General features: G+C 34.9%; 2 protein-coding genes across 8 annotated transcripts; one reads left to right on the forward strand and one right to left on the reverse strand.

The window, feature by feature from the left end:
* LOC137401510 (palmitoyltransferase ZDHHC3-like) lies at positions 1 to 27,052 on the reverse strand. 7 transcript variants are annotated; one of them, XR_010979340.1, is made up of 8 exons: positions 26,800 to 27,052; positions 23,397 to 23,546; positions 21,090 to 21,208; positions 20,837 to 20,928; positions 20,038 to 20,152; positions 13,513 to 13,624; positions 12,588 to 12,920; positions 4,620 to 4,669 (listed from the first exon to the last, which is right to left on the reverse strand). XR_010979340.1 is itself a non-coding variant. In XM_068087894.1 (7 exons), the coding sequence occupies exons 1-7, from the start codon at positions 26,870 to 26,872 to the stop codon at positions 12,712 to 12,714; spliced, it is 870 nt and encodes a 289-aa protein (XP_067943995.1). In that variant the 5' UTR covers positions 26,873 to 27,052; the 3' UTR covers positions 12,586 to 12,711. The 7 variants fall into 7 exon arrangements, 4 of the variants coding, with proteins under 4 accessions (XP_067943999.1, XP_067943996.1, XP_067943997.1 ...); XR_010979342.1 differs by lacking the exon at positions 23,397 to 23,546 and having other exon boundaries at positions 26,800 to 27,051; XR_010979341.1 differs by lacking the exon at positions 26,800 to 27,052 and having other exon boundaries at positions 23,397 to 23,579.
* Positions 2,663 to 3,880, forward strand: LOC137401882 (piggyBac transposable element-derived protein 4-like). The gene has a single exon (XM_068088356.1). It carries the CDS (start codon positions 2,663 to 2,665, stop codon positions 3,878 to 3,880), a length of 1,218 nt encoding a protein of 405 aa, XP_067944457.1.
* Positions 27,053 to 27,474: the final 422 nt, after the last annotated feature.

Genomic DNA, 27,474 nt, shown 5'->3' on the forward strand with positions numbered 1-27,474 from the left:
CCCGTCCTTTCAGGAAAAACAAGATTTCCAAATTTTTCGGTTGCAGGAGAATTCAGCACTGTATAAACTGCAATAACTATAACTGTGTAAGCTGTGATAGCGGCAAATGCTATCCACTTTTGAGATGATATCCCATGTAAAACCATCCTCTCCATTCGCTAATAATAATGAACAATGAAAGGAGTATATCTATCCAAGATCGATACACACTTTTAGTAGTGACAATAACAAATGCTTTCTGTTATTGTGAACACCTCATTTCATATGCCCATAAGAGGCTATCCATTGTTATGGAAGAGCGTTAAGATTTCATGGACACTTGATAGCGAGTCTGAGAAAGTATAGCGGTGAGATTAAAGGTCATTGCTTTAGGCGCTAAGATGACCTCAAACCGCATCCAACCAAACCTTTGAATAAAATATACTGTGTCATTGAAATCACATGAAACTAAAGTCGTGTCTACACCAGCCAAAAATTGAACAGATTTTGCTAAAATCTTGACCGGTCAATAAATTCAGAAAAAGATTTTATCTGCAGGCTTATAATATTTTGAAAAATTTGGAAATTAATTTAATATATCTATTCTAGAGATAATGGGAAAGATTTTAGATTACCCGAGTTAAGTTAAGGTTATAATCCTCATGATAACAACTTTTACAGAGATTGGATATACATGTACATGCAGTTGTATGCCTGTGAACTTCAAGTTACTATGTTTGCATTCAAATTGTTACATAATAGCACTTGAGACTGAAATTACTGCAGCTAGTAGGTAGCCTATATCTTGCTTTTAACAGTCACAGCACTATATACAATCTTCTGTCAGTTAACTGCACCTAGTATCTTTTAACTAAAACCAATACATGGTGTAAAGTATAAACTATTTGACTGTTTGATAAGTACAGTACCTAAATAAAATAGGAAAAATAATAGAATACTCAAGAAAACTTGAGGTGTATTCTATATCAGTTGAGAAGTTCTAAAGCTCATGGATAACTATAGAACTATCTATAATAGAACTGCTTGGAACCCAGGCTAAGTGTTTTCGCAATTTATCCTTAAGTAATACATTTTAATAAATCTAGTTTTTACTATTTAATTTTGTTAACCCTTTTGCAGGTGATGCGACATTAATGTCATTTTGAGATAGTGATTCTAGTGGTTAGTGCGACATTAATGTCGCTATCGTACGCACTATGTCTTAAGACTTAATATTGGTCTGTGTTCATTTTTTCATTCAATTAAATACTTTCTAAAGTAAAAGAACACATGTGAAGACTTGAATAACTACATTTTAGACATGTACGAGGTCTGATCAACGAGTTCCAGGAATGGCTGTATTGTTGCAATATAGATAGTTTTACAAACAAACTAAATTAATCTCCTTCAAAATACATTCCTTGAGAGTCTATACATTTAGTCCAACGCCGCTGCCATTGCTCAAAGCAGTGACAGAAGTCCGCTTTCTTCAGGGCCCGCAACTCCGAAGTTGTATTTCTTTTAATTGATTCGATGTCTTCAAATCGTTCACCTTTAAGGGAAAATTTTAACTTTGGAAACAACCAGAAGTTACAGGGAGCAAGGTCTGGTGAGTACGGGGCATGAGGCACAATAGAGATGGAGTGTTTGGCACAGAATTCATTCACAGTCAAAGATGTGTGTGCTGGGACGTTATCGTGATGTAACCTCCAACCACCTGGCTTTGCTAAAGCTGGTCTTTTGCGCCTGATACTTTCTCTCAAGCGCCTTAAGATATCTCTGTAAACATACTGATTAACAGTAGTTCCTGGAGGTAAGAACTCTTTGTGTACTATTCCATCAATCTCAAAGAAAACAACCAGAAGCGTTTTGATCGCTGACCGTGACATCCTCGCCTTCTTTGGTCTAGGAGACTCAGGTGACTTCCACTGTGAACTCTGCATTTTGGTTTCAGGGTCGTACCCATACACCCAGCTTTCATCAGCTGTTATTACAGTTTTTAGAAAGTCGGGATCATGCAGTACTTCTGTCTTAAGTTCGCTACAAATGTCAATTCTTCTCTGCTTTTGATCATCATTCAGAAAACGTGGAACAAACTTTGCAGCTACCTTATGCATGTTAAGATCTTCTTTTAATATTTTATGAATGGTACCAAAAGAAAGCCCAGTTTGTTGGCTTACTTCTCGTATAGTAACACGGCAATCAGCGTTGACTATAGCCTTTACAGTGTCAATAGCAGTGACAGTCCTTCGTGATGTTGGAGCTCCACAGCGTTTATCGTCTTCTACCTCTTCTCTTCCTTTTATAAACCGTTTGTGCCATTCATAGCCTTGTGTTTTCTTTAGGGACTCATCTCCGAAGGCTGTATGCAACATTTGAAGGGTATCTGATGGTGATTTACCGAGTTTAGCACAACATTTTATACAGACGCGTTGTTCGTTTTGATCGGCCATTTTGAAAAATTTGCCGAATGATCCAAACTAGTCCGTGATTGTATTAATATTGCTTAGCAACGACTAAGAATTTTGGCCTAAAACTTTCTGTACTAACTAATTAGGATTTGTTCTTTTGTTTGCAACCATGAAAAATAACTCCGACATAGACTACTAGTCGTGATAATACAATTCCGGGAACTTATTGATCAGACCTCGTATCTTTTTATTTCAACTTGTTTTGGGCGATTATGGGTATAAATAGAAAGAAGACTATTGAATCCTACTGGGTCAGCACCAACTGGTGTCAGATTGCCCCACCATTCAAAGAAACATTTACACGGGATACTTTCAAACTGATCTTGCGTTTCTTTCATGTCAGTGACATTGACCAAGAGCCAGAGAAAGGAACACCGGAATATGATCAGCTCTACAAGTTCAGACCAGTACTAGAGCATCTAAACAAAGCTTGGCAAAAAGAGTTTAATCTGGGGCACGTTCTCTCAATTGACAAATCTATAGTGGGTTTTAAGGAGAGGTATCCGTTGGTGAATTACATACGCATCAAGAAACACCATCAATCGGGGTCGAAGGAATATAACTTGTGTGACTCTGCAACAGGCTACTGTTCACAGACTATGTATCATACCAAGGGAATGACAAAAGGTGTCTCTGGTCAGCCATTTTCTGTATGTGAAGCACTCATGGAGCCTCATATGAACAATAACCACCATCTCATAGTAGATAACTACTACACAAGTGTAGACCTTTGTGAGAAGTTTCTGACCAAAAGCACATACGTCACAGGAACTATAAGAGCAGGCCATGTGAAACTTCCCAATGAGATGAAAGTGAAAATGAAGAACAAAGGAGATATATTGGCTAGTAGAAAAGGCAACCTTCTTGCAGTCAGTTGGGTGGACAGAAAGCAGGTCAGATTGTTGTCCCCTTGCTCAACAGCAAACATGGTAGAGAAAGAGGTATACAATGCAACCAGAGAAGTTCCACAGGTAGTAGTAGACTACAATTCTGGAATGGGGGGCGTAGATCAATCTGATCAGATGACAGATCAATATTCTGGAGAGTTTCACACAGTAAAGCTGTGGAAGAAAGTAGTCTTACACCTCATTGACAGAACTGCTACCAATGCTTATATCTGCTACAAGGCTAATCCCAACATTGTAGGAAAGAAGATGGTCCATCACCGTTTTTTTATTCAGTTAGTCGAAGGGTTGATTGGAGATTACCGTGAGCCTAGAAAACGTGTAGGACAACCTAGCTGCTCTCCAGCTGCAAGGAAAACTGCCAGGCATTTTTTTGAAGTCATTCCAGATGGTAAAAGAAAGAAATGTACTGTATGTGCTAAACCAAGAGGTCAAGGCTACAAAGGTTCTAGAATCCGTACACGGTGCAAAGATTGTGGAGTCGGATTGTGCAAAGGTGCTTGCTTCAACTCTTATCACAAATAGACAGTATGGACTATAGACCACAAATACACTGTATGGACTATGGATATGTGCTATGGACCAAGTCTAAACAGTGACTAATATGCATTACAAAGCGTGCTTCTACTTGTAAAATGCTTTATTTGTAATATAAATACAGAATGTTTTATTCAACAATATAACCTTATCGCAACAGCAATCAAATTTTTTTAAAAATTTATATGTGTAAGGGTAGTTTAAATAGCTCAAACAGGCACAACGGGTGTAAAACTGTTTGTAAAATGCCTGGTTATATGATACAACCCTATCATACATCCATAGTGTAGCAAAAAAATATCATTTCAATAAAATTTCAAAATTTTCATTTTTTTTAATTAATTCACCCAGGGTGTTCAAAAATAGGCTCAAAAACTCACCTGCGAAAGGGTTAAATAATAAATTAAAAAACTTTTTCCACTTTTTTGTTCAAAATGTAGTAATAATTTATATTAAAAAGACAAGTCGTCATATATTGGTCAAAAGTCACTACATCGGTATTCAGACATACGAGGAACCCGCACTGCGCCAAGCCAACATTCCCATTCTTTCATCTACGAGAAAAAACAGTAAAACTCATTTTTAATGATTATTATTTTATTGATTTCATTTTTTACGAAAAGTTCTGTTTTGTAAATCAAGTTATTTACATTTCTATATAATGCCAACTTTTAATACTGTGTAATTGCTTGCAGTAGTTACTAGGAGTTAAACACAAGAGTTTTGTGGAATGAATCAACAACTATGATGTATTTTTATGGAAATATTTGCTCCAGGCTAATGATGATTTTGACATACAATCATAATAAAGAATAATAATAGTAATGATAATAATAGACATAATAAGGAACTGCTAAAAAGTTGTAAAAATAATCAACTATAAACGGAGAATGGTCACTCTCTAACCTTCATGCTCTTTGATGCTTATATAACTATAAAATGGCACTACCACGATAAATACCAGTGATCACCTAATAAAAAATTAACATTAAATATAATTGGAGTCATCGTCTTTTTGTCTTTGCTAAGCGCATAGCCAGTTAGCCTGCTAGTTAGCTGCATCAGCTGTTTGTATAGAAGTATAGTGAATAGAAATAATAGGAGCAGTCCTGCAACAAATGACAAGTAGTAACAGGTTGCATGCACAATAAGACATCAGCAAATATAACCGACACCTAATAACGGGCTATAAAAATATCATTGACTGGTATGAACTTATATGGCAATTGACAGGCAATAGCAGGTTGCACAGTGTCACACAGTAAAGCTGTACTCTACAGTAATACTGAAATTATCCCAAATCTAGACCATCAATTTGGATTTAATAGACTTATTAAGCATCAACTAAGAACAAATAATTATTTTGTACAACATAATACAAGTGCTTACACTCATAATTCCATTATTAGCCTATAGGTACTAGCTATAATAGCACTAGCATGGTGCCAAGGTACAAAATATAAACCTACAGTAGACACTCCTACAACGTAAATAATCTGTTATGTACATATTTACCATTATATAAAATGTTTTACGTAATACGAAGCAAAAATGTTACATATATTTTCTATGTGATGTAGAATTTACGTGAAAGGAGGTCAATGTCATAAGAGCATCTACTTTATATTCCCGATAAAACAGCAGATTTGTGATAAGTAAAAGAATGTTAGTGGTCCTAAAGATGGTATAATGGATGAACTGAACCTACCTAAAAATGTCATGAAGTTTACTCCAACACAATAGAATGTGTACTCTTTAATAAAGAATGGAAAATGAGGTAAACAGACAGCCAACAAAGAAGTTAGTCCACAGCCCAAAACTTGAAAATTATAAATGCAAAGAAATAGGCTGTTCTACTCAATCAATACAGTGACATTTCAAGGTTACCATTAATTAACATCTTTGGAATTGTCTCACCTTGAACCAATTACCACAGCATATTACAGTCAAACCTTAACTTGTGAAAGCTGTGGCATGTAAGGTTTAGGCAAATGTTCTGCTCGATATACAAAGTATGTTCCTGCATACATGTTTAAAATCTCTTGAAACAATATTAAGAATGAAAGGAAAAAATGTGAAAACCATAAAAACGTATAAAAATAAATTCAAATAAAAATAAAATATGAAAATACTAAAAAGTATAAAAGAAATTAGTTAATTTAGATATATATAAACTTTATTCACAATGGTTTAGACCTGCTTAGAATGAATAAGACCGTGAAACAAAAAAATAGTAAAATGAAGTAAATTATGTGTATTGAAAGAAAGAGCTCTTTTTACATAACACTGTTCTGCGATGTAAATTGGCAAAATGTTGGTGTCTGATATAAAATGTTGTTACTTTTTGGAGAAGTAGCAATATAGCGGGTGGTGAAGCAGATTAGAGATTCGATTAGAGTATTTGACACAGCAAATATTTAAAAAGACATTCAGGTCCTAAGAATTAAGGACAATTAAACGCTGGTCATAGCTGTCCATATCGGGTAGCATAACCCTGAAACACAATTTTTGAAATCGTTCTAATTTTTCTTTATCAGTTTTTGATACAAAGGGATATAAGCTTGGAGCGGCGTAAGACAAAATGGGCTATATATAATGTTGGTAGAAGACTAATAGACCTCTTTGTTTTACACTTATCTTTTCTAGCTAAATTAGAGCATGAGTTGTTGGTCTAGTTTCTAAAATAGTCAAGTCGACATGGCTTGAGAACTGCAAATGATTGCTTATTTGTATGCCCAATTAGTCCTAACAATGACAATTCTTTGTTTCGTAGCATTTGTTATTATATTATCAAAAGTGTGTATTGATCTTCTGGTAGAGATAATCGTTTCATTGTAGTAAGTGAACAGATTCAGGTGGGAGACCATTTAAAGATGGTTGTGTTTGTTGCTCTCACTATCTTTACAATCTGATCTCCCACTCCCATGGTCTCACTGTTTTTACAATAAGTGTCATTTTAAGTTGTGTGTGTGCAAGAGCAAACATTCGTAGGTTGAGTATTTTTGCTTAGCTTACCGCAAGCAGAGGCTGTGTGTGTGTGTGTGTTTTAAGAGCCATTGTTGTACAATCAGTGGCATGCAATTATGGTTAGACATGTCTAAGTCCAGTGGCAACCTTGACAACTGGGGACATGCCTGGTGCAGAGAGCATTTTCAGGTTGGATGTCAATCCTGTTACCACCAGTAGACTTTTTTAGGAATTGAACCACAACCTGTTGTTCGCGGGTCAGGTGTTTTAGACCACTTACCTTTATAGGTACCTTAATAGACTTACCTTGATAGACACACATGAGACGCCTTTTACGTCAATAAACACATATTTAGTACCTATTTCCTGCAATTGTTCTAAGGTTTGAAATAAAGTAAGATTTTATGTGGTATATTAATGTTGCTTGTAAAATGAAGTTTACATAAAAAAGGCTATGTGTTTGAGAATGATGTTTACACATTGGCGCATGCAATATGCGCCTGCTGTGTATATCTCAGGCTACATTATAGTGTTAGTAAAATAGAACAGCCCACGCTCTTTCCTATATTGGTGGCAAACCCTTTGGGCATCAGCACAAATAATATGCTTCCATTTTATATTATTGTTCTGTTGTCACTTGAAAAGTTTTTATGTTTCATATAGATATCATTCGCATGATTGGGAAACATTCTTTTTGCAATTGTTTTTTAAATAAAAAACTGCTTTTATAAATGTATTTACAAAAGTTTCAGCTCTCTACAATCTGTACCACGATTCCAGTCAGCAGGGTGTCGGTGTCGACCAGACTCTAAATTAGAAGGATTGTTCGCCATTTTACAAAGATTACAAACGGATGTCTGTGGCATGCCAAACTTTTTAATCATGTAATGTTTCCTCCACTCGTGGTACCTGCTATAGGCTGCATCATCTTTCATCAGATGCTGTAGATATTTTCCAAGCTCTTTAATAGAAGAGAAATTATAGGCGTGTATAAAGGAGTCAGGCGGAGCCACGCGTGTGTAGTCCTCTATCGAAAAACCACCAACTACTACAGGAACAAAATGTGGCTGTCGGAGTGAAGCCTTTTCCAAAACTTCTCAGTTATATAATCTTTACATAGAGAGTTTTCGAATGCCAGATAGAACTTATATCTAGAATGCCTTACAGCTTCACATTCAATCTCATTTCTTCCACATGGTTGGTTCCCAGTGCATTTACCAAAGACATCTACGTCTACATATTCACCCAACTCTTTTATGGTTGCTATTCTGTCATAACCTTTGGATTCACAGTTAGAGACATATACGTAAGCGCCTCTTGTCTTTCCTTGCGCATAGGCAATACTTGGTAATGAAGGGTCCTCACTCCTTACTGAGTATGTTTCTCCAAATGGCCAAAATATAAGGCTATTTCTAACGTATGTCATAGTACCATTGAAACTGTTAAATATGTCTTTCCATAGCGAGAAAGTTGGAGGTTCATGAGAATAAACAAGCCAAACTTGAGAATGCCGGCGAAATCGAAGAGTTTTCTCCACCACAGCTGACCTATATTCAACTAACACTATGTCAGCAAAGTCGGCGTCAGCAAAATTACTGCTAAATGTAAAGACGCAGTTGTTCATAGCACACTGGCTAAAATTCAGATCTTTTTTGAAATCTGTGTTGAAATCGCGTGTCTGAGCATCATTGGCTTCTGTTGGTTGGTATATAGTTCGAGTCGCTTTCTCTGGAGCAGCAGAGGTGGCCATCTTTATAGGTTCACCATTTCCATCGCCGACTATAACAGGTTGTGATGACTCAGCTTTCCTCGATCCATTTTTCAGCGATGTTTCTTCTGCTTCTATACATCTGGCGCTACCCCTCCCTTCAGGAAGAATAAGCTTTCCATGTTTCTGGGTTGCAGGAGAATTCAGCACTGTATAAACTGCAATAACTATCACTGTGTAAGCTGTGATAGCAGCAAATGCTATCCACTTTTGAGATGCTATCCCATGTAACACCATCCTCTCCATTCGCTAACAATAATGAACAATGAAAAGATTATATCTTCGTGAGATCAATACACACTTTTAGTAGTGCTAATAACAAATGGTCTCTGTTATTGTGAACACCTCATTTTATATGCACGTAAGAGGCTATCCATTGTTATGGAAGAGCGTTAAGATTTCATGGACACTTGATAGCGAGTCTGAGAGAGTATAGCGGTGAGATTAAAGGTCATTGCTTTAGGCACTAAGATGTCCTCAAACCGCATCCAACAAAACCTTTGAATAAAATATACTGTGTCATTGAAATCACATGAAACTAAAGTCTTGTCTACACTAGCCAAAAATTGAGCAGATTTTGCTAAAATCTTGACCGGTCAAAAAATTCAGAAAAATATTTTATCAGCGGACTAAAAATACAGTCAAACATAGATAACTCGAACTTCACGGGACCGAGCGAAAGTGTTCAAGTTATCAGAGCGTTCAAGTTATCAGAGCACTGTCACAAGTCCATGTAATTATTTATTTATTAGTAGATACATGCACATATACAAACTATAATAGAAATCAAACGCATAAATGGCTTGTTTCAAATTAAATGCTTCTAATGTAAAGTTTAAAACTTTTTTATCAAAAAGTATAGGAGATTTTTCTATCACTTGAGATTGTTTTGTTGTTTGAGGTGATGTTATTGCCAGGACATTTTTTAGATTAAAATTGGCAAAACTTGATCGTTGTTGAAATGCTCAGAAGAAAAGACATCTTTTTCTTTTGAGCGTTTTAACCGAGATCAATTTTGCCGATTTTTCTTGAAGTTTATGCGAAGGTCACCTCACTTTTCCATGCTTCCGTAAGGCGATCGCTAAGCAGATGGTTGATAAAAATCAAAATTCACCAAACCTTTAGAAAAGTCGTTGACAAAAATATTTTGCCGACGGTGGTAATAACGACGCCTATGATTTACGAAAAGTTGAGGTTTACCTCTTTGACTTGGAATAAAGTGATTTTCTAAAGCGATAACAACCGTCTCGGTAGCCGTTGGGCAAAAAGCTGTTCGAGTTAACAGAGTTGAGTTCGAGTTATCTATGGCAATTTATCATTACGTGGGAACAGACCAAAGAAACCGTTCAAGTTAACCATGTGTTCGAGCTATCCGTGGACGAGTTATCCATGTTTGACTGTATTTTGAAAAATTTGGAATTGTATTTGAAATGGATATCCTAAAGAGAATAGAACATTTAAATTACTCTAGTTACCGTAAAACCTCTAATTGAACGCCATGGCACTCTATTTTTCAACCCTTCCCCTATAGTGGTGGTCAATTAGAGACGGCGTTCAAATAGAGGCTGGCGGTGTATTTTTCAAATGCCTCGTCAGAGTTTTCAAAAGGTAACTTTAGCTCTACTACGGGTGAAGCCAATTTCGCCTATTTTTCCGGTTGAGCAATATTAAACTTTTCGGATGCAATAAATCTGCTAACTTACCTTCAACTTTTCAAAGATCTCTGAATCAATATACATCAAAAAACTAAGAAATGTCTCTACCAGTTGGTGTCTATTGCTTGCAATTGACCTGCGATGACATTACAGCCTGTGTTCTTCTTTGCAATTTGTTGGCATTTTCAATTTTCATTTTATTCTAAATTTGAAAAACATATTTTTATTTTATATTTAACAATGTTGCTTAAAAGCTCATTGATATGTTTGCTAGTTTGTTTCCAAAACTAGCTTTTTATGTGCAATAAAAGTGGAGTTATGAGCATCGATCAATTGTAAACCATGTTAAAGATAGATGCAAGGGTGCTATTAAATAACATGCTATAAATTTGCATATTTATAAGCTATACGATGATAAGCTATCAAATGATACAAATATATATTTATGAACAAGTGACATAAATGAACCATACTTGTATTACATGCAAAAATGAAAATTAATGTCTTCAAAACAAAAATATTTTCTCCGTTTGCTCGGATAGCTGCGTTCTGATTGTTGCTTTCGATGGCACGAAAGTCTTCTAGTTGTCCAATACCTTTCACAATATCTGCTGGCCTCAACTCTTCTTCTGCACTGCAGAACTAGTCGATATTAGTGGCCAAACAATTTTTTTGACAGAGCAAAACTTTTACACGCTGCCTTTAGCACAAATGCAGTGCATAAATGTTTGCTCGCTAAACGTAACCTTTGGCCCAAAACTTGCAAACCGTTTTTATATGCATGTTCTTCGAAATATTAGGACCGCATTAAACAAGGAACTACTATTAGCTTGAGTCAGTTATTAATTATTTCTATGGTGTTGCTTTTAAAGTTCATCTACCAACATAAATTTAAATCGTTTTTTCATATAGGTATATGTACTTCGAAGTATCAGGACCGCTTTAAACAAAGAACTACTATTAGCCTAAGACCGTTTTTGACTCTTTCATTGGTGTTGCTTTCAAAGTTTTTATGAAAAAAGCGAAAAGCTTTGGAGTTGGACGACGAGGGAATTGATTTTTATTAATGTAAACGATTCAATATTAATACGATTTTGTGGACACTTTTCTACTGATCACTTGATATTAAGGGCTCAAAAAGATCGAATAATGTCAATGTGGTGGTCAAATGAAGGTGGCATTCAAATAGAGGGTGACACTCTATTTTTCAACCCTTCTCTCGTCGTGGCCATCAAATAGAGATAGCGTTCAATTAGAGGTTTTACGGTAACTTAGATTAAGGTTATAATCCACATGTTACTAAAGTTCACAAAGATTGGATATACATGCAGTTATGTTGGATATGCATTCCAATCGTTGCATAGTATCACTTGAGTCAGAAATTGACAGCAAATAGTAGGTAGGTGGTCAAATGAAGGTGGCGTTCAAATAGAAGGTGACACTCTATTTTTCAACCCTTCTCTCGTCGTGGCCGTCTAATAGAGGTAGCGTTCAATTAGAGGTTTTACGGTAACTTAGATTAAGGTTATAATCCCCATGTTACTAAAGTTCACAAAGATTGGATATACATGCAGTTATGTTGGATATGCATTCCAATCGTTGCATAGTATCACTTGAGTCAAAAATTGACAGCAAATAGTAGGTAGCCTACATCTTGGTTTTAACAGTCACATTACTGTCTGAAACCTTCTGATTGTTAACCACAGCTAGTAACTTTTAACTAAAACCAATACATTTTGTAAACTATTCGACTGTTTGATAAGTGCAGTACCTAAATAGAATAGGAAAGATTTTAGATCTTGAGGGGTATTCTATATCAGTTGAAAAATTCTAAAGCTTACGGATAACTATAAAACAATCTAGAACAGAACTGCTTGGAGCCCTGGCTAGGTGTTTTTAACTGCTTGGAGCCTGTCTTATATAATAAATTTAAAAAGTATTTTTGTTTTTCTGTTCAGAGCGCAGTAATAATTTAGAACAAAAAGACAAATTAAGCCGTATATTTGCCAATAGTCACTACATCGGTATCCAGACATATGAGGAGCCTGTATAGAACCAAGCCAACATTTCCATTCCTGCATCTACAAGGTAAAACAGTAAAACCCCTTTTTATTGATTATTGTTCTACTAATTGCATTTAATACGAAATCTTTTGTTTTGTAACTTAAGTTTTTTACATTTCTATATAACGCGAATTTTTCATGCTGGGTAGTTGCTTACAGTAGTTACTAGGGATTAAACACATGAGTTTTGTGGAATGAATCAAGAAATTAAAATGTATTTTTATACAAATATTTGCTCCGACATCATTATGATGGTTTTAACATACAATAATAATTAAGAATAATAATACTAATGATAATATTATAAATAATAAAGAATTGTTAAAAAATTGTAAAAATCAGCTATAAACCGAGAATGGTCACTCTCTAACTTTCATGCTCTTTGATGCTTATATACCTGTGAAATGGCACTAGCCACGTTAAATACCAGTGATCACCTAACAGATATTTAACATTAAATATAATTGGAGTTGTCCTCTTTTTGCCTTTGCTCAGCCCATAGCCAGTTAGCCCGCTAGTTAGCTGCATCAGCTGTTTGTAGAGAAGTATAGTGAATAGAAATAATAGAAGCAGTCCTGCAACAAATGACAAGTAGTAACAGGTTGCATGCACAGTAAGACATCAGCAAATATAACCAACACCTAATAACGGGATATAAAAATAGCATAGATTGATGTGAACTTCTATGGCAATTGACAGGCAATAGCAGGTTGTGCAGTGTCACACGGTAAAACTGTATTCTACAGTAGGTACTAAAATTATCCCAAATCGAGATCATCAATTTGGATTTTATAGACTTATTAAGCGTCAACTAAGATCAAATAGTTATTTTGTACAACATATACAAGTGCATACACTCATGATCTCATTATTAGCCTATAGGTACTAGCTATAGCACTAGCATGGTGCCGCGGTACAAAATACACCTACAGTAGACACTCCTACAACGTAAATAATGCGCTATTTACATATTTACCGTTATATAAAATGTCTTATGTAATACAAAGCAAAAACTACATAAATTTTCTACGTGATGTAGAATGTGCGTGAAAGGAGGTCGGTGTCATAGGAGCATCTACTGTATATACCCGATAAAACAGCAGATTTGCGAGAAGTAAACAAAGGTTAGTGGTCCTAAAAATGGTGTAATGGATGAACTGAACCTACCTAAAAATGTCATGAAGTTTACTCCAACACAATAGAATGTGTACTCTTTAATAAAGAATGGAAAATGAGGTAAACAGACAGCCAATAAAGAAGTTAGTCTGCAGCCCAAAACCTAAAAATTATAAATGCAAAGAAATAAGCTGTTCTACTCAATCAATACAGTAACATTTCAAAGTTACCATTTATTAACATCTATGGAATTGTCTCACCTTGAACTAACTACCACAGCATATTACAGTCAAACCTCAACTTGTGAAAGCTTTGTTTGGCTCTATATACAAAGTATGTTCCTGCATACATGTTTAAAATCTCTTGAAACAATATTAAGAATGAAAGTAAGAAGGTGCAAACGATAAGAAAGTATAAAAATAAATACAAATACATGTATAAATAAAATAAATAAATATAATAAAATATGAAAATACTAAAAAGTATAGGAAATAAATTAATTTAGATACATACAAACTTTATTTACATAAATAATATAATAATATATTATTCACAACGGCTTAGAGCTGTTTAGAACAAATAAGACCATTGAGGAGCGAAAGCTTCTTGTATTCAAAGTTTTGATGGAGAAAACTGGCACCTCTCGATACTGGTACAAATGTAAAAATGAGATATCATCGGTCTTTGTCTGAGCGAACGGAGAGAGAATGTAAAGGCTATTCCTACTCGAGATAATACAATTGTTCGTGCGAAAAAAATTGGCCTTAACCCCAGATATATTAATAGAACCTGAAGTGAACTCTACTAGACAAGGATAGGTAACTCCCAATTCAAGAGTGAGCCCACACAGACTTGATGAAGAGTCGATAAACAGACTCGAGGGTGAGCCGATAAACAGACTCGTTGGTGCCTTCTTCCAACTTTTACACCCTAATAAGCCAATCGCAATAATTCTTGGTGTTCGGTCAATAGCACTTATAGTGAATGCAGCTATGATACGCTGGCTGATATCACAATACTAAAGTCAGAAACAGTGACAAGAATTTTATACGCTAGTTGCCTTGTAAAATCAAGCAGAGCTATAGTAAAGAATACAGTATCTTTATTGGTGTTATATTTCACGGTGAAAGCGGTAACACAACAGCAATGACAAAACTGAAAGGTTATATAGCAAACCAAGGGAAAAATCTACCGTTGATTGGCTGCACAATAATTAGGTCAACCGTTGCCACAATAAAATATTTTGAATACAAAAACGATAATATTTGTCACTAACTAACCACGCAATATGAGTATTAATAATTTTTTGAGTATTTATATAGTAACATGCAAATCTTAGAACAATATGGTAATAAATAGTTAACATAAAAAATTGCTAGTATAAAACATACATATAATATTATACTACAACGAACATGTGTTAAGCGAGCGCATTATAATTAACTGTTCAAAATAGAATAAACGACGATAAACCCAGAGAACTCTATTACGCACGCTGGTAGTCTATAAATACGAGTACCGACTGATAGTCACTTCATTAGTTCCTTTTTCCCGTCTCAGCACTTCTCGAGGCCACCACCCCATCTAAAAAGCTCCCACCATAATTGTCCCATGATGACAATGGTGGGAACTCCGTGTCATAATTACATATTACATAATTACTTTTTTATTACAAACCTTATGGAAAATATTTCTAAACATGGGCATCGTAACTAACTCGCAGGGGCAATGCTAAAATAATTAGCGTGCTTGCGATATACATGTACATGTAGGGTATATGATAACGCCTTTGATCAATACGCCTTTGTAGCTCAGTGGTAAGGCGTTTGGTGAAAAAAAATTGCGATTCGCCGTGAGTTAAAATCTATCGAAACGCGGAACTTTAATTCCAAGATTTTAATAGCTATAGCTGGACACGCATACATACATACACGCGACCAACTTTGAGACACTATGGTAGAATGACTTTAGTGCATTTTGTGGTTATGATATGCAAGTTAATATAACAATACAACAAGTGTAACATAAACACTGAATCTAACTTAAAGCACATCAATTACATAAGTACTTTTATCATATATTTCAGTACATCAGTCTTGGCTTTCGAATGAGCCTATATTCAATACACAAAAAATAATAGAACTATGAAAAACAGGGTGTCAAAAGTATGTCCTGCAATAAAAAAAACACTTGGTTGTGGTTCCCACAATGTGATGTCATAATTATCATTTAGCCTTAAATCATTGATCCCTTTCGTTGCCATTGAGGCTGCGCTTTTCTGTGACAATCGGTGCTCTTAAACCCAGAAAGCACTAATAATAAACTAGCATTATAGATAATCAACAATGCCCGGGGATCGTGCTAACGCCCGACCAATACAAACACATGTTCTGGGTTAATAGATTTCGGATTGTTAGAGTTTCCTTTTTTCATCTTTTCGTTCATTTTAAACATTTATAGTAATTATTATCACATCGTTTTATATGATGGCATTGTTTGTCCCATACAGAAATGATTAATAACTTGATTAATAACTAATTAGTAATTGAATGTCAGAAAGAAAAAAAATATAAAAATTACAATATTGATACTATATTAGAATAAATAGTATATGGAAAATAAAAAACAGGTGTATTGGACAGTTAAATTAATCACTTTGTGTATGATACTAGCTTATAGGCAGATTATGTTATTTACAGTAGGCTTCTCTATTTTGTACAATCCCGGAGTGCAGTGAGTCAACCCAAACGATTGATTTAATTCAATTGACTTCTACAACAAAATTAAACAAAAACAGAAATTACTACTAACAACATATCTGGTTGTTAACCACCCATGGTGGTAAAGGTAATGCAATCATATCAATTAAATTGTGACCTGCAGTGGCGTGGCCCTAGGACTATATGTAAATTGCACTCTTGCGAGATCACGCAATGCTTAAAATTAATTAGCCTCAGTCGCGCCCCTCAACGTCACAATAAAAAGAGAGGGCTAGTACATAATATCATCGGGAAAATATAATATGGTGCTTGAAATCTGAGTTATTTATCATAAAAATAATCTGTACATGGAGAGCTGATGACACTGATTCCTTTGCCATCTTCATTGGTTCTCTGGAGTTGTCCTGCCTTCGAATACCACTAGCATCATTGTCGTAGTTGATAAATATAAGCGGTAAGCGATAAAATAAGCGGTAAGAGCACACAACACTTAATATAAAAATTGTGACGTCACAATTTCTGAGCCTATACCATTGAACATTTCTGTGGTAGAGCTTTGGGGAAAAACTCCTATAAACACCAACCAATGTTTGTCTCACCATGTCAAACAATGGCTCATTTAAAAGTCAAGATATTGAAGAACCTGAATAAGCCAAAACAGTACTTATGCAATTGATGTGCTTTAAATGAATCTAGCTTACTAAACGCTTGAAAGAAGTTTTAGTATGTATTTTAGTAAACTTCAAACTTGTAGCTAAAATTCGATCATCTGTTTACAAACCCATTTTTACCATAACGGATAATGCTGAACTTGCCATGGCGAGCATCTCTTAATACCGTATATAATCAGTACACAAATCGCCAAATTTTAATTTCGAGATCAACTATTGTTGATAGCGTGTGACGGAACAAATTAGCCCTAATGAAAAAAAGACGAAGAAGCATCGTGTTGCATATAATTATGCCCAAAATATTTCTTAAGCTATATTTCTACACGGTATAGCTTGTATAGCTCAGTGGTAGAGCGCTTGGATTTAAAACTTGCGGTTGCAATCTCCATGAGTTCAAATCCATTATAATGTGGAATTTTAAATTCTAAGATTTTAATAGCTATAGCTGGACAAACACGGACAGACCAACTTCGAGATATACATGTATATACCTCTCAAAACTTGTATATATATATATGTATATATATATATATGTATATATGTATATATATATATATATATGTATATATGTATATATGTATATATATATATATATATGTATATATGTATATATATATATATATATATATATATATATATATATATACTTGGGGACTAAATAGACATATATAACTTCTAAGTGAATGGCATTCAAATAGAGGTTTTATATACAGACGGTTCCCAACCTACGAACGAGTTACGTTCCGAATGATTGTTCGTAAGGTGAATTTGTTCGTAATTTGCTTCAGTGCTATATTTTGTATTATAATTTATGTTTAAGGCCTATATAAGTATATTGAAGGTTTATATAAGTATGTTTAAGGCTTGTATAAGTAACCTGCATTGGTTTGTACTGAAAAAAATATTTAATAAAATGGAGATAATACTTTGGTGGACGCCGGGCCATGACACTGCATTTCTTATTTATTGTATGTCTTGTCCTTTTTATTATATTGTTGTTTCAATCGTTATCCTATCACTTATCATTGTTGTCTTCTTTTTTGTATGTGTTGTCCGTTTATTATATCGTTGTTTCACTCGTTATGCTATTGTTATATCTGATATACCGTCATAACACTATCACTTATCGTCGCTTAGATTGTTGTCATACCGACGACGCTAGCGGTCCTATTTATTCACCTTGTTAGCCGGTGTTCTTCCGTTTGCCGTTAGCCGGAACGGTTGACATTATTGTATATAAATGAGTGCATTCATTTAGTTGAGCAGAGCAGATAGCCGTACGCTCCTCGGCTAGTGAAATTTCCTTCGCAAATTGAAAGCTGAATGAAACTACACGCACTCTCTTCTCTTTATTTATTAGTAGAGATCGTGCCAAGTAAAGGCCGGCAAATCCCTTTACAATACGTATGTAGAGTTCAAACAAATAATTCGAAAATTATTCGAGTTACGAACAACGGTACATACGTTCGTATGTACCGTTGTTCGTAACTCGAATGTTCGTAAGTAGGGAACCGTCTGTACCATAAAACCTTTATTTGGATGCCCCCTTTATTTGGATGCCACCTTTATTTAGATGCCACCTTTATTTGGATGCCACCTTTATTTGGATGCCACCTTTATTTGGATGCCACCTTTATTTGGATGCCACCTCTATTTGGATGCCACCTCTATTTGACCGGCACCATATGACAATGGTAGAAAAATAGAGTGCCACCTTTAATTAAACGCGCTTTAATTATACGCGGCCTTCATTTGACTGCCACATCGACATTCTTTGATCCTTACGATCCAATAATAGAAAGTGATCAGTAGAAGTGTCCACAAAATCGTACTAATAGTGACCTCGTTACAGCAACAATAATTAATTTTTTCATTTTGTTTCTGTTCGTATCGAAGTCTGTTTTGCAACTCCAGAGCTTTTCGGTTTTTTTCGTTGAAACTTTAAAAGCACCACCATAGAAATAATTAGTAACTGTATCAGGCTAATAGTAGCTCCATGTAAAACGCGGTCTTGATACTTCGATGTATGTAAAAAACGGTTAACATTTACAATGGTATATGAATGACTAGTTTTAGGCTAAAAGTTGTACATAGCGATCAAAACTTACGCATTGCAGTTGCGTGAAATGCAATGTGTAAAAGTTTTGTTCTGCTAAAATAATTATTTGGACACTAATATTGGCTATTTCAGCAGTGCAGAAGCAGAATTGAGGTCAGAATACATTGTGGAAGGTATTGGACAGCCGGAAGATGTTCATTCCATCGAAAGCAACAATCAGAAAGCAACTTCTGAGCGAACGATGCAAATATTTTTGTTTTAAAAATATTAATTTTTGTTTCTGCATGTAATATAAGTATGTTGCGTTTATGTCATTTGTTCCTGAATATATATATTTGTGGCATTTGATAGATTATTATACAACTTAAAAATTTGCAGATTTATAGCATATTATCTGATAACATCCTTGCGGTTATCTTAACACAGCTTACAATGGATCGATGCTAATAGCGCCCCTTCTATTGCACATAAAAAGCCAGTTTTTGTAGCAAACTAGCGAACATATGAAGGTTTTATGCAACATTTTTAAATATAGTTATAAAATAAAAATATGCCTTCAAATTTAGAATCAAATAAAATGTTGAAAGCTCCAACAAATTGCACAGCAGGACACAGGCTATAATATCATCACAGGTTAATTGCAAGCAATAGATATCAACTGGTAGAGATATTTCTTCGATTCCCGATGCATATTTATTTAGAGATCTACAACAATTTGGAGGTAAATTAAAAGATTTATTGCATCCAAAAGGGTTTATGTCGCTCTGCTCTGAAGGAGGGTGCAAGATATAGGCGACATTCGCTTCGCCCATAAATGGGTTAAATTTATTTTCCCAAAATTCTGACGAGCTTCTTGGAAAATACAATGCCAGCCTCTATTTGACCGCCACTCTAAGAAAAGGGTTGAAAAATAGAGCGCCATGGCGTTCAAATAGAGGTTTTACGGTATATGTATGATATATATATATATAAAAATGATATGTACATGTATATAAATGATATGTACATGTATATAAATGATATGTACATGTATATAAATGATATGTTCATGTATATAAATGTATAACACATTTGTATTTTGAGATCTCAATGTACAAATGCTAATCTTCAAGAACAGTCAACTTACGTGACACACAAACTCCATGTTATACGCTGTTTCAATGGCAGCGACCAGCCAAAGGTACCAGACGAGTATGACAAAGTTGGCCTGGTTGTGAAGACCTATGCAGGTGCCAGTAAACCTGTAAACAAGATAAGCTGCAAAATTACTGTAGGGAAGGTAAATATGATTGTAATACTTGTCTTATTTTTATATTTATATTTTAATACAATAAAATACATAAGTTGAAATGTATTTTATTATATTAAAATAATATAATGAAATAGGTTTTATTACAATATAACAACATAATAAAATGTATTTTATTATATTATAATAAAATATATTATAAAATTCTATAAAATACATTATAAAATGAATATAATAATATTAGTTTTATAAATGTATTATAAAATTAATACATGTCTACAGGAGCAAAAATAATCAAACATTAGAAATTAAATACACTATTCACCATTCGGTTATTCAATCATATCCATCATAAAAAGTTCAAATGTAAATGCAATGGCCAGCTGCCCAAAACAACGAGCAATTCTTTCATGTCCTCGAATGAATGGCCAAGACTATGGGCCCAACTATTTTTAAGGCATGGTTAAACATGCAGGTAGATTTTATTCAGTTACAGAAAAGCTTCAAATGAACTGCTTTTACATAAAACACTCTGCTTGAAAATATGGTTTTGACAGATTATTGCACCTGAACATGGTCTAACAGAACCTCTAACAAAAGTACGGTCATGATTTTGCCGAGTTCTTAAAAAGGATCACAGATAATGACAAACAAATGTAAATCTCAGGCTACAAACCAGCAGTGATGGTCCCTCTTCAAGATGCAGACATTACATACTTTACAGTGGTGACTCTCAGGAGGTCGCAACTCTCCACATTTTTCACATGTCTAACAAAAGAATTTAGGATTATCATTGAGCGTGGCATCTAATGATAACGTGATAAGCATATAGAAATGTTGATGGTTATGACCATATATATAATAAACCCTTATTAAATAATAAGGGTTTATTATATCTATGGTTATGACAATAACTAGAAGGTGCATACCTCTATAGTAGTGTGAATAGCTAGCTTCCTGTCAAGAGGAAGTGAGGACGGTCGGTTGTCAATGGTTACAACATTGTATAGCCTAATGTAGATGTTAAGAGCGCAGAACACTAGCAAACCTAAAAATTAACAAATTTTAATACCACTTGTTAGAAACAAAGATATTCAATAGCGAATCGTAATGTACATGTACACTCCTAATAAAAAGCAATGCGAAACCTTCGGCAAGAAAACTAGAAAAAATAAAAACAGTTTCGTTGCAACAGTGCAACTAGTGGTGACATATGAATCAGTCTTTTTGTAGCACCTGATGGACAATTATCCATGACTTAAATTTCAGCTGTCTGTGTGTTTTCCTGGTAGGATGTTACAATTTACATGTTATTGTATGCCTACTAGCAAATGTCATGGGTCAAGTTGCATTTACTGCAGCCAGTTGGTCAGCTCACATAAACTTTAAAAGCTAAAACAAGCTTTTCATCGTTGGGTGACCAAACTTTACTATAATTGGAGTCCTAACCATAACTCTGTTCACCTGAAGCCAAGCTAAAAGCATTAGAAAAAATGAATGCACTGCATGGGGATCAAACCCAGATATTCGGACTCAAAGGCAAGCACACTACCACCATACCACTCAACCACCTTTTCACATATAGGAATATTTGTGCACATACTTAATAATATAATGACTCTCAGGGCGCATGGGATTGCCAGCATTGTAATTTCATCACTAGGTGACCTATTTCAATATTGTTATCACTAGGTGACCTATTTCAATAATTTCATCACTAGGTGACCTATTTCAATATTTTTATCACTGGGTGACCTATAGCACCATTGTCATCAATGGGAGACCTATTTCAACACTTGAATTAGATACATGCGTGTGTATGGCACATGTATTAAATATTTTCATTGGTTGAGCACCAAGATGGGATGCTTACAGCGCACAAGAATGATGATAGGCAAGTCCTGTAAGTGCCCAGGTGCAGATTTTTTGACATCAAGGCTAGGGTTTGTCCCCCATGCTATCCTGTACTCCACTGATGCAGCTGGCTGTCTAGGTAGGAGTATATATTGTATATATACTATTACTATAATCTATATAAATATATAAATCTCAGTTTCTGTTGGTCATTAGTCTGTACAGCAACAGCGATGAAGTTTTAGCAACGGAAATCTCCTTCATTCTAGATTTAAACTCATGACAATCAAATCAAATTCATCAAATCATTTTCATCGCTCCTACCATAAGCTGTATGTATATCATTTTTGCAATTGCAAATGCTAAATGTGCACTTTATATTATTAATTAATATTACTTTTTGCGTTTGTAATTTTTTGAATTTTTAAAAGCCAATTTTTTATACCATTACCTATTTTTTTAAATTGTAATTTGCAAATGTGCCACGACACTCATATTTCCGGTTTTAGCAAATCTGTAAAAGCTAAATGCTTCTCATGTTGACAATTGTAATATCTGGAGAAGGAATAGCCTTTACATTCTCTCTCCATTCGGTCAGACAAAGTATCAGACAGAGAAAGTTTGATACCTAATTTTTCCATTTGTACCAGTATCGAGAGGTACCATCATCGGTCATCAAAACTTTGAATACAACGAGCTTCTGCTGCAACCTTTTTATACACACTTCCATGCACTCATTGTTTATTTTTTCTCTTCATTTATTTGAGCTGCACAAAAACACTTTTCTCATGATATGTAGTTTGAAAGTTAGAATGGCAAATGTTGTATATGTTAAATAAAAAGTTTTCTTGGAAAAGGCTTTTTTATTACCCAAGCAATGCCAAGCATTCACCTAGTATATATAATAAATATACTATAATATAAAAAGCACCTGGCGTTTACTAAATCACTACAACTGATTGGCAAATGCTTTATAGATATCGGGTCTATAAATATGTCTGCTCTCATCAGATGATAACTTCAGACAGCTGAAGTTATCAATTGACAAGAGCAAACCCATATATACGATGGGAGGAGCAGACCCAGACATATGATGAGATATATTACATCTATCTAGACGCCTATTATGCCACCTCTAATGAAACGCCACTAGTGGGAAGAGTTGAATGATAGAGCGCCATGGCGTTCAAATAGAGGTTTTACGGTATATGTACTGTGTATATGATTGAGTAACATATTTATTATTTTTTAAACTAAACAACATTTTCAGTTACCACCACATTATTAATATCGCATTGTTTACGAATATGGGAATTTTCACAGCTTTTAGTGTTTCATTAGACTCGTAATGTCAAATCAACAGTTGGACAATTCTGACTGACCATAATAGTAGCAGTTGATGTGATGACCTTGATTTAGATAGTGTTCAGTCACCACATATCTTTCGTAAAGCAGATCTAATGGACCAGCTATTAGAAAAAGGGTGAATGCAGCTCTATCCCTGATGTTTGAAGGTAGATTCCAATTCATTTCTACAAATGCAGCATTGATGCTAAAAGGTCCGTTTTGCAAAATTCCGACTTTACCACTTAATTGACCTAATCTGTTCCAAGCCTCCACAAAACTCAGATATAACATTTGTATAAATTATAAAAAACATGTAATGGTTAAAATCTGAACAAATACAGTAGGCGCTCTTACAACGCAAATACTCCGTTTCAGGAACATTTACGTTATAGTGATTTTATGTTATAAAAACAGTGAAATACATGTAAATGGCTTAATTAGTTCCAAGATCTTTCCAAACTAGAAACAAATGTTGTCCTGCTCTGTATATTATAATTCCAAATTATATAGCTAACGAAAACATAACACTTGTCGTTTACTGACTTTTGTTAACAAGAGAAACCGAGTGAGAAGCATATTATGTCGTACAAACTGGAAGCAGACAGGCCAAGGAACAAAACTAACAAATGGGCCAACGCCAGCTTTACATATCAAAAGTAACCTGAAAATTTTGTATGTAGAATTCTTCATAAGTCAATGTTCCACTGTACAGGTCTTATTCATCAAGTTATATAAACATTAAAACCAGATATTCGTAAAGTTAATAATTCAGAGCCTATGAAAGTTATGGGCTTTGTTTGAGTTAAAATTGAATATAATTCACAAAGCTAGTCAAGAAGCACCACCTCATGCTGCAGTTAAAATATAGCATTAATCTCTTTCCAGGTAAAATTATAAAAAATATTTTCCTTGTTAAGCCGGTAATACGATGTGGTTTGGGCTAACAAATTATCTATTAAACCATAACTGCCACGAACAACTTTTATCGTATTTACTAGGTAAATCAGACAAGCTGATTTCGATTTTGTAATCAAAATAAAGATTAGTTCACTAACTTTTAGAGTAATGAAGGGTTTTTTATAGCGTTTTAATATCGGTCTCGAAAACAACACGATCGGCATAACAAGCTCCGCCCATAAATACGTGACGTAACCTAGCTTTTTAGGAACAGAAGTTACGTAGGGATGTTTAGACCAGTTTAGAATAATAAAGATGGGTGTTTTAAAATCCATTAATATCTAAATTCAGCCTTAAAAATAATATGTCTTTTCTGAAAGGTAGATAAGCTATTTAGCATTGCATATTTAAAAAGCGCGATAACAACGCTAGCTTGTGATAAAACCGCGCTTTTTGAGCTCATTTTTCTCGGCGTCCAGCCCATTTAAACGTCATGTAACAAGCTGCAAGCAATTTTAAATAGTTTATATCCCTTTCATAAAAAACTGAAATTATTTTACAGGCTGGATTTAGATAATAATGGGTTTTAAGACACCCATCTCTATTATTCTAAATCGGACTAAACATTCCTAAGTTCCGTTCCAGAAAAAGCTAGGTTTCGTCACATATTTATGGGCGGAGCTTGTAATGCCGATTGTGTTGTTTTCGAAACGGATATTGAAACGCTTTAAAAAAGCCTAAATGACTTTGAAGGTTAGTGGACTAATCTTTATTTTGAGTACAAAATCGGAATCAGCGTGTCTGATTTACCTAGTAAATACGATAAAAGTTGTTCGTGACAGTTATGGTTTAAGGACTTACCGAAATATGACACAGGTATGACATCAAACTTATTTTATGCGATCAAAATTTTGATTAGACTGGCCACTTCCCTACCCTGTGCACTAAAGACAACTACTACTTTCTAGTCATACTTTTTAGACACCTCAAAAATAAAAAGTACCAGCTTTAATAAAGGCTGGCTAGCCATCATGTATTTCTTACAAAATTTATAACTGCTACCTCGAGAGCCCATGCATAATATGAAGGTAAAACATACGGCCTGTAGCAAATTTTAGAGTTTCATTTATCGGAATCACAAAATCTTTGTTTAACTTTGTTGGTACTTCACAAGCAGTCCTGCTATAAATAGCTAAGGCATTAGGACATCTTTCGGAAAGGGTGAGAAGTAGATCAGTAGCCAGTCACTACAATTTATCATACTTCCACTCGTCATCGTTTCCTTGTCATTCGATCAGAGTATAAGCAGAGTTAGTCGAGCTCTGCAGTGCATCATGTAAGCCAAACCAACTGTTAACAACTTTACAACATATTCCGATGATTAGAAGAGAGTTTTTAGAGGCTTAACCTGATGAGCCATTGTCAGAGGGCTTTATAATTGTCGGACTTGCAATATCCTCCAGGAGATTTGTAGTTGTTCTTTTTCGTGAAGCTGTTTAGCTCTTCCTCCTCATTTCGCTTCTTGTTCAAGTAGATCACTTACTTGACCCAGGCTGGCCAAATCTCTTGTCTTTTTTCAGCTATTCACCACTCGTTTTTTCCTGATTTAGCCTTATGGTTTTCAGTTTTCGTTAATAGATTTAACCGTAGATCGCAATCCTTTGTGCATGATTTATCTCTCATTGTTTCATAATTGCATGCAATATATTAAATATTGAATCTTTGCAGCTGAATACCAATGGCACGTATACCAATGCTCGTATTCACTATGTGATGGCTGACTTGGCTTTTTAGTGTTATAAGCTTTAAAAACCTTGGCTATTATAAATAAAATGATAGAATTAACTTTTTTAACATTATCTTCATTTTATTTTGCAGTTATTTATCAAATATAGGCTATATATCAAAATATGAAAAGAGCAGCCGTGGATCCGTGGTTAGTGCGCTGGTGCGCAATCAGCAGGTCAGTGGTTCGAATCACAGAAGGACCATTGATGGTGTTAGGAAGGGCATCCAACCAAAATTGCTTCTGCGCCAAATCTCATGAGCAGATGGTTGCAGTATGCTCTGGACCAGAATACACCAATTGCAATGGCAATCCCTCAATGGGGAAAGCCGAAAGAAGCTATATTAAAACACAAACATGACGAAAATCAATTTCATGGTTTAACAGTTAGTCTCCGATCATATGCTGCTTAAACTATTGACGAAACTACGATGCTAGCCCAATGGTTCTACAGTAGAGACAGTATTTTAAAGTAATACTATACATGTATGAAAATCGAAATAAAGGAAATTTAAAACTGTTCTTCACCAAAGCTAATTAGTATTTAAGTGTCGCAGTTAGTCGGCATCTTTGATACGATCCTGATATAGTTTTGTTGCATAATTCTAAGCAACTTACTGATGATGCTGGGTGATCATAATTCTAAATTAATATTTGGCTAAATATTATGCCAATATTCTATTTAGTTTCGAGTTTTACTATTGTGATAGTTGAACAATTCTATTATTTATTCTTGTCTCATGTATGTTACTAACGTTCTGCGTCGGTGGCTGTTTGCTGTAGTCCTTCTTTGCATTGTCCTGTCTTTGGCTTATTTCTTATTGACATTTAAAAAGGAACAAATACTCCGCTTACATATGTTCCGCTTACAGACAATGGAGGTCTACATGACAACTGAGAATACAGAGGTAAATTCAAATAGAATAATACATAAAAGCATTCTTATGTGTAATATGTAAAAAATAGGTATTTATTTTATTGATCCATGTATGAAGTTACTAATCGATAGCGGTTTCATGTTGGCTGTTTAGATTTTAAAGCAAAAAATAATCGCAAAAAAGGTGGAAAACGCACAAACTGGCTTTAACCGCGCATGTCGTTTTGCGGTCTCACGTTGCGTTCATAGACCTGTACCGCTTCGATTTGCACATGTGCAAGCACACCTGGAAACGCGTGCAATAAACAGTAGTTAGCAATATAATAGTAGCTCTAGAGCTGAGCTGTATACATGTACATGTATTGTGTTGTAGACGTTTATAATCGCTAAAGGCGATATTTTACTATCGGTTTGTCGAAACCTGAGTTTATAATTCAGATTATACCTATTCTATTCAGAATATGACCAATCACAAGTTAGTCAAATGTAACTTTCCGTACTTTTAAGCAAGAGACACCCCACGCCATGTTTCGGCTCCTCAGCAACTGGCTAA

Source organism: Watersipora subatra, chromosome 8, assembly GCF_963576615.1.
Source record: "Watersipora subatra chromosome 8, tzWatSuba1.1, whole genome shotgun sequence".
Lineage (NCBI taxonomy): Eukaryota > Metazoa > Bryozoa > Gymnolaemata > Cheilostomatida > Watersiporidae > Watersipora > Watersipora subatra.

Excerpts from the sequence above, each read along its gene's own strand:
- LOC137401882 (XM_068088356.1), top strand. The coding sequence starts at position 2,663 with ATGGGTATAAATAGAAAGAAGACTATTGAATCCTACTGGGTCAGCACC.
- LOC137401510 (XM_068087894.1), bottom strand. The coding sequence starts at position 26,872 with ATGTCAATAAGAAATAAGCCAAAGACAGGACAATGCAAAGAAGGACTA. Across the intron at positions 20,153-20,836 it reads AAGAGGGACCATCACTGCTG|GTTTACTGGCACCTGCATAG; the intron begins GTTTGTAGCCTG and ends TCTTGTTTACAG. Across the intron at positions 12,921-13,512 it reads AAACTTCATGACATTTTTAG|GACTGCTTCTATTATTTCTA; the intron begins GTAGGTTCAGTT and ends CATTTGTTGCAG.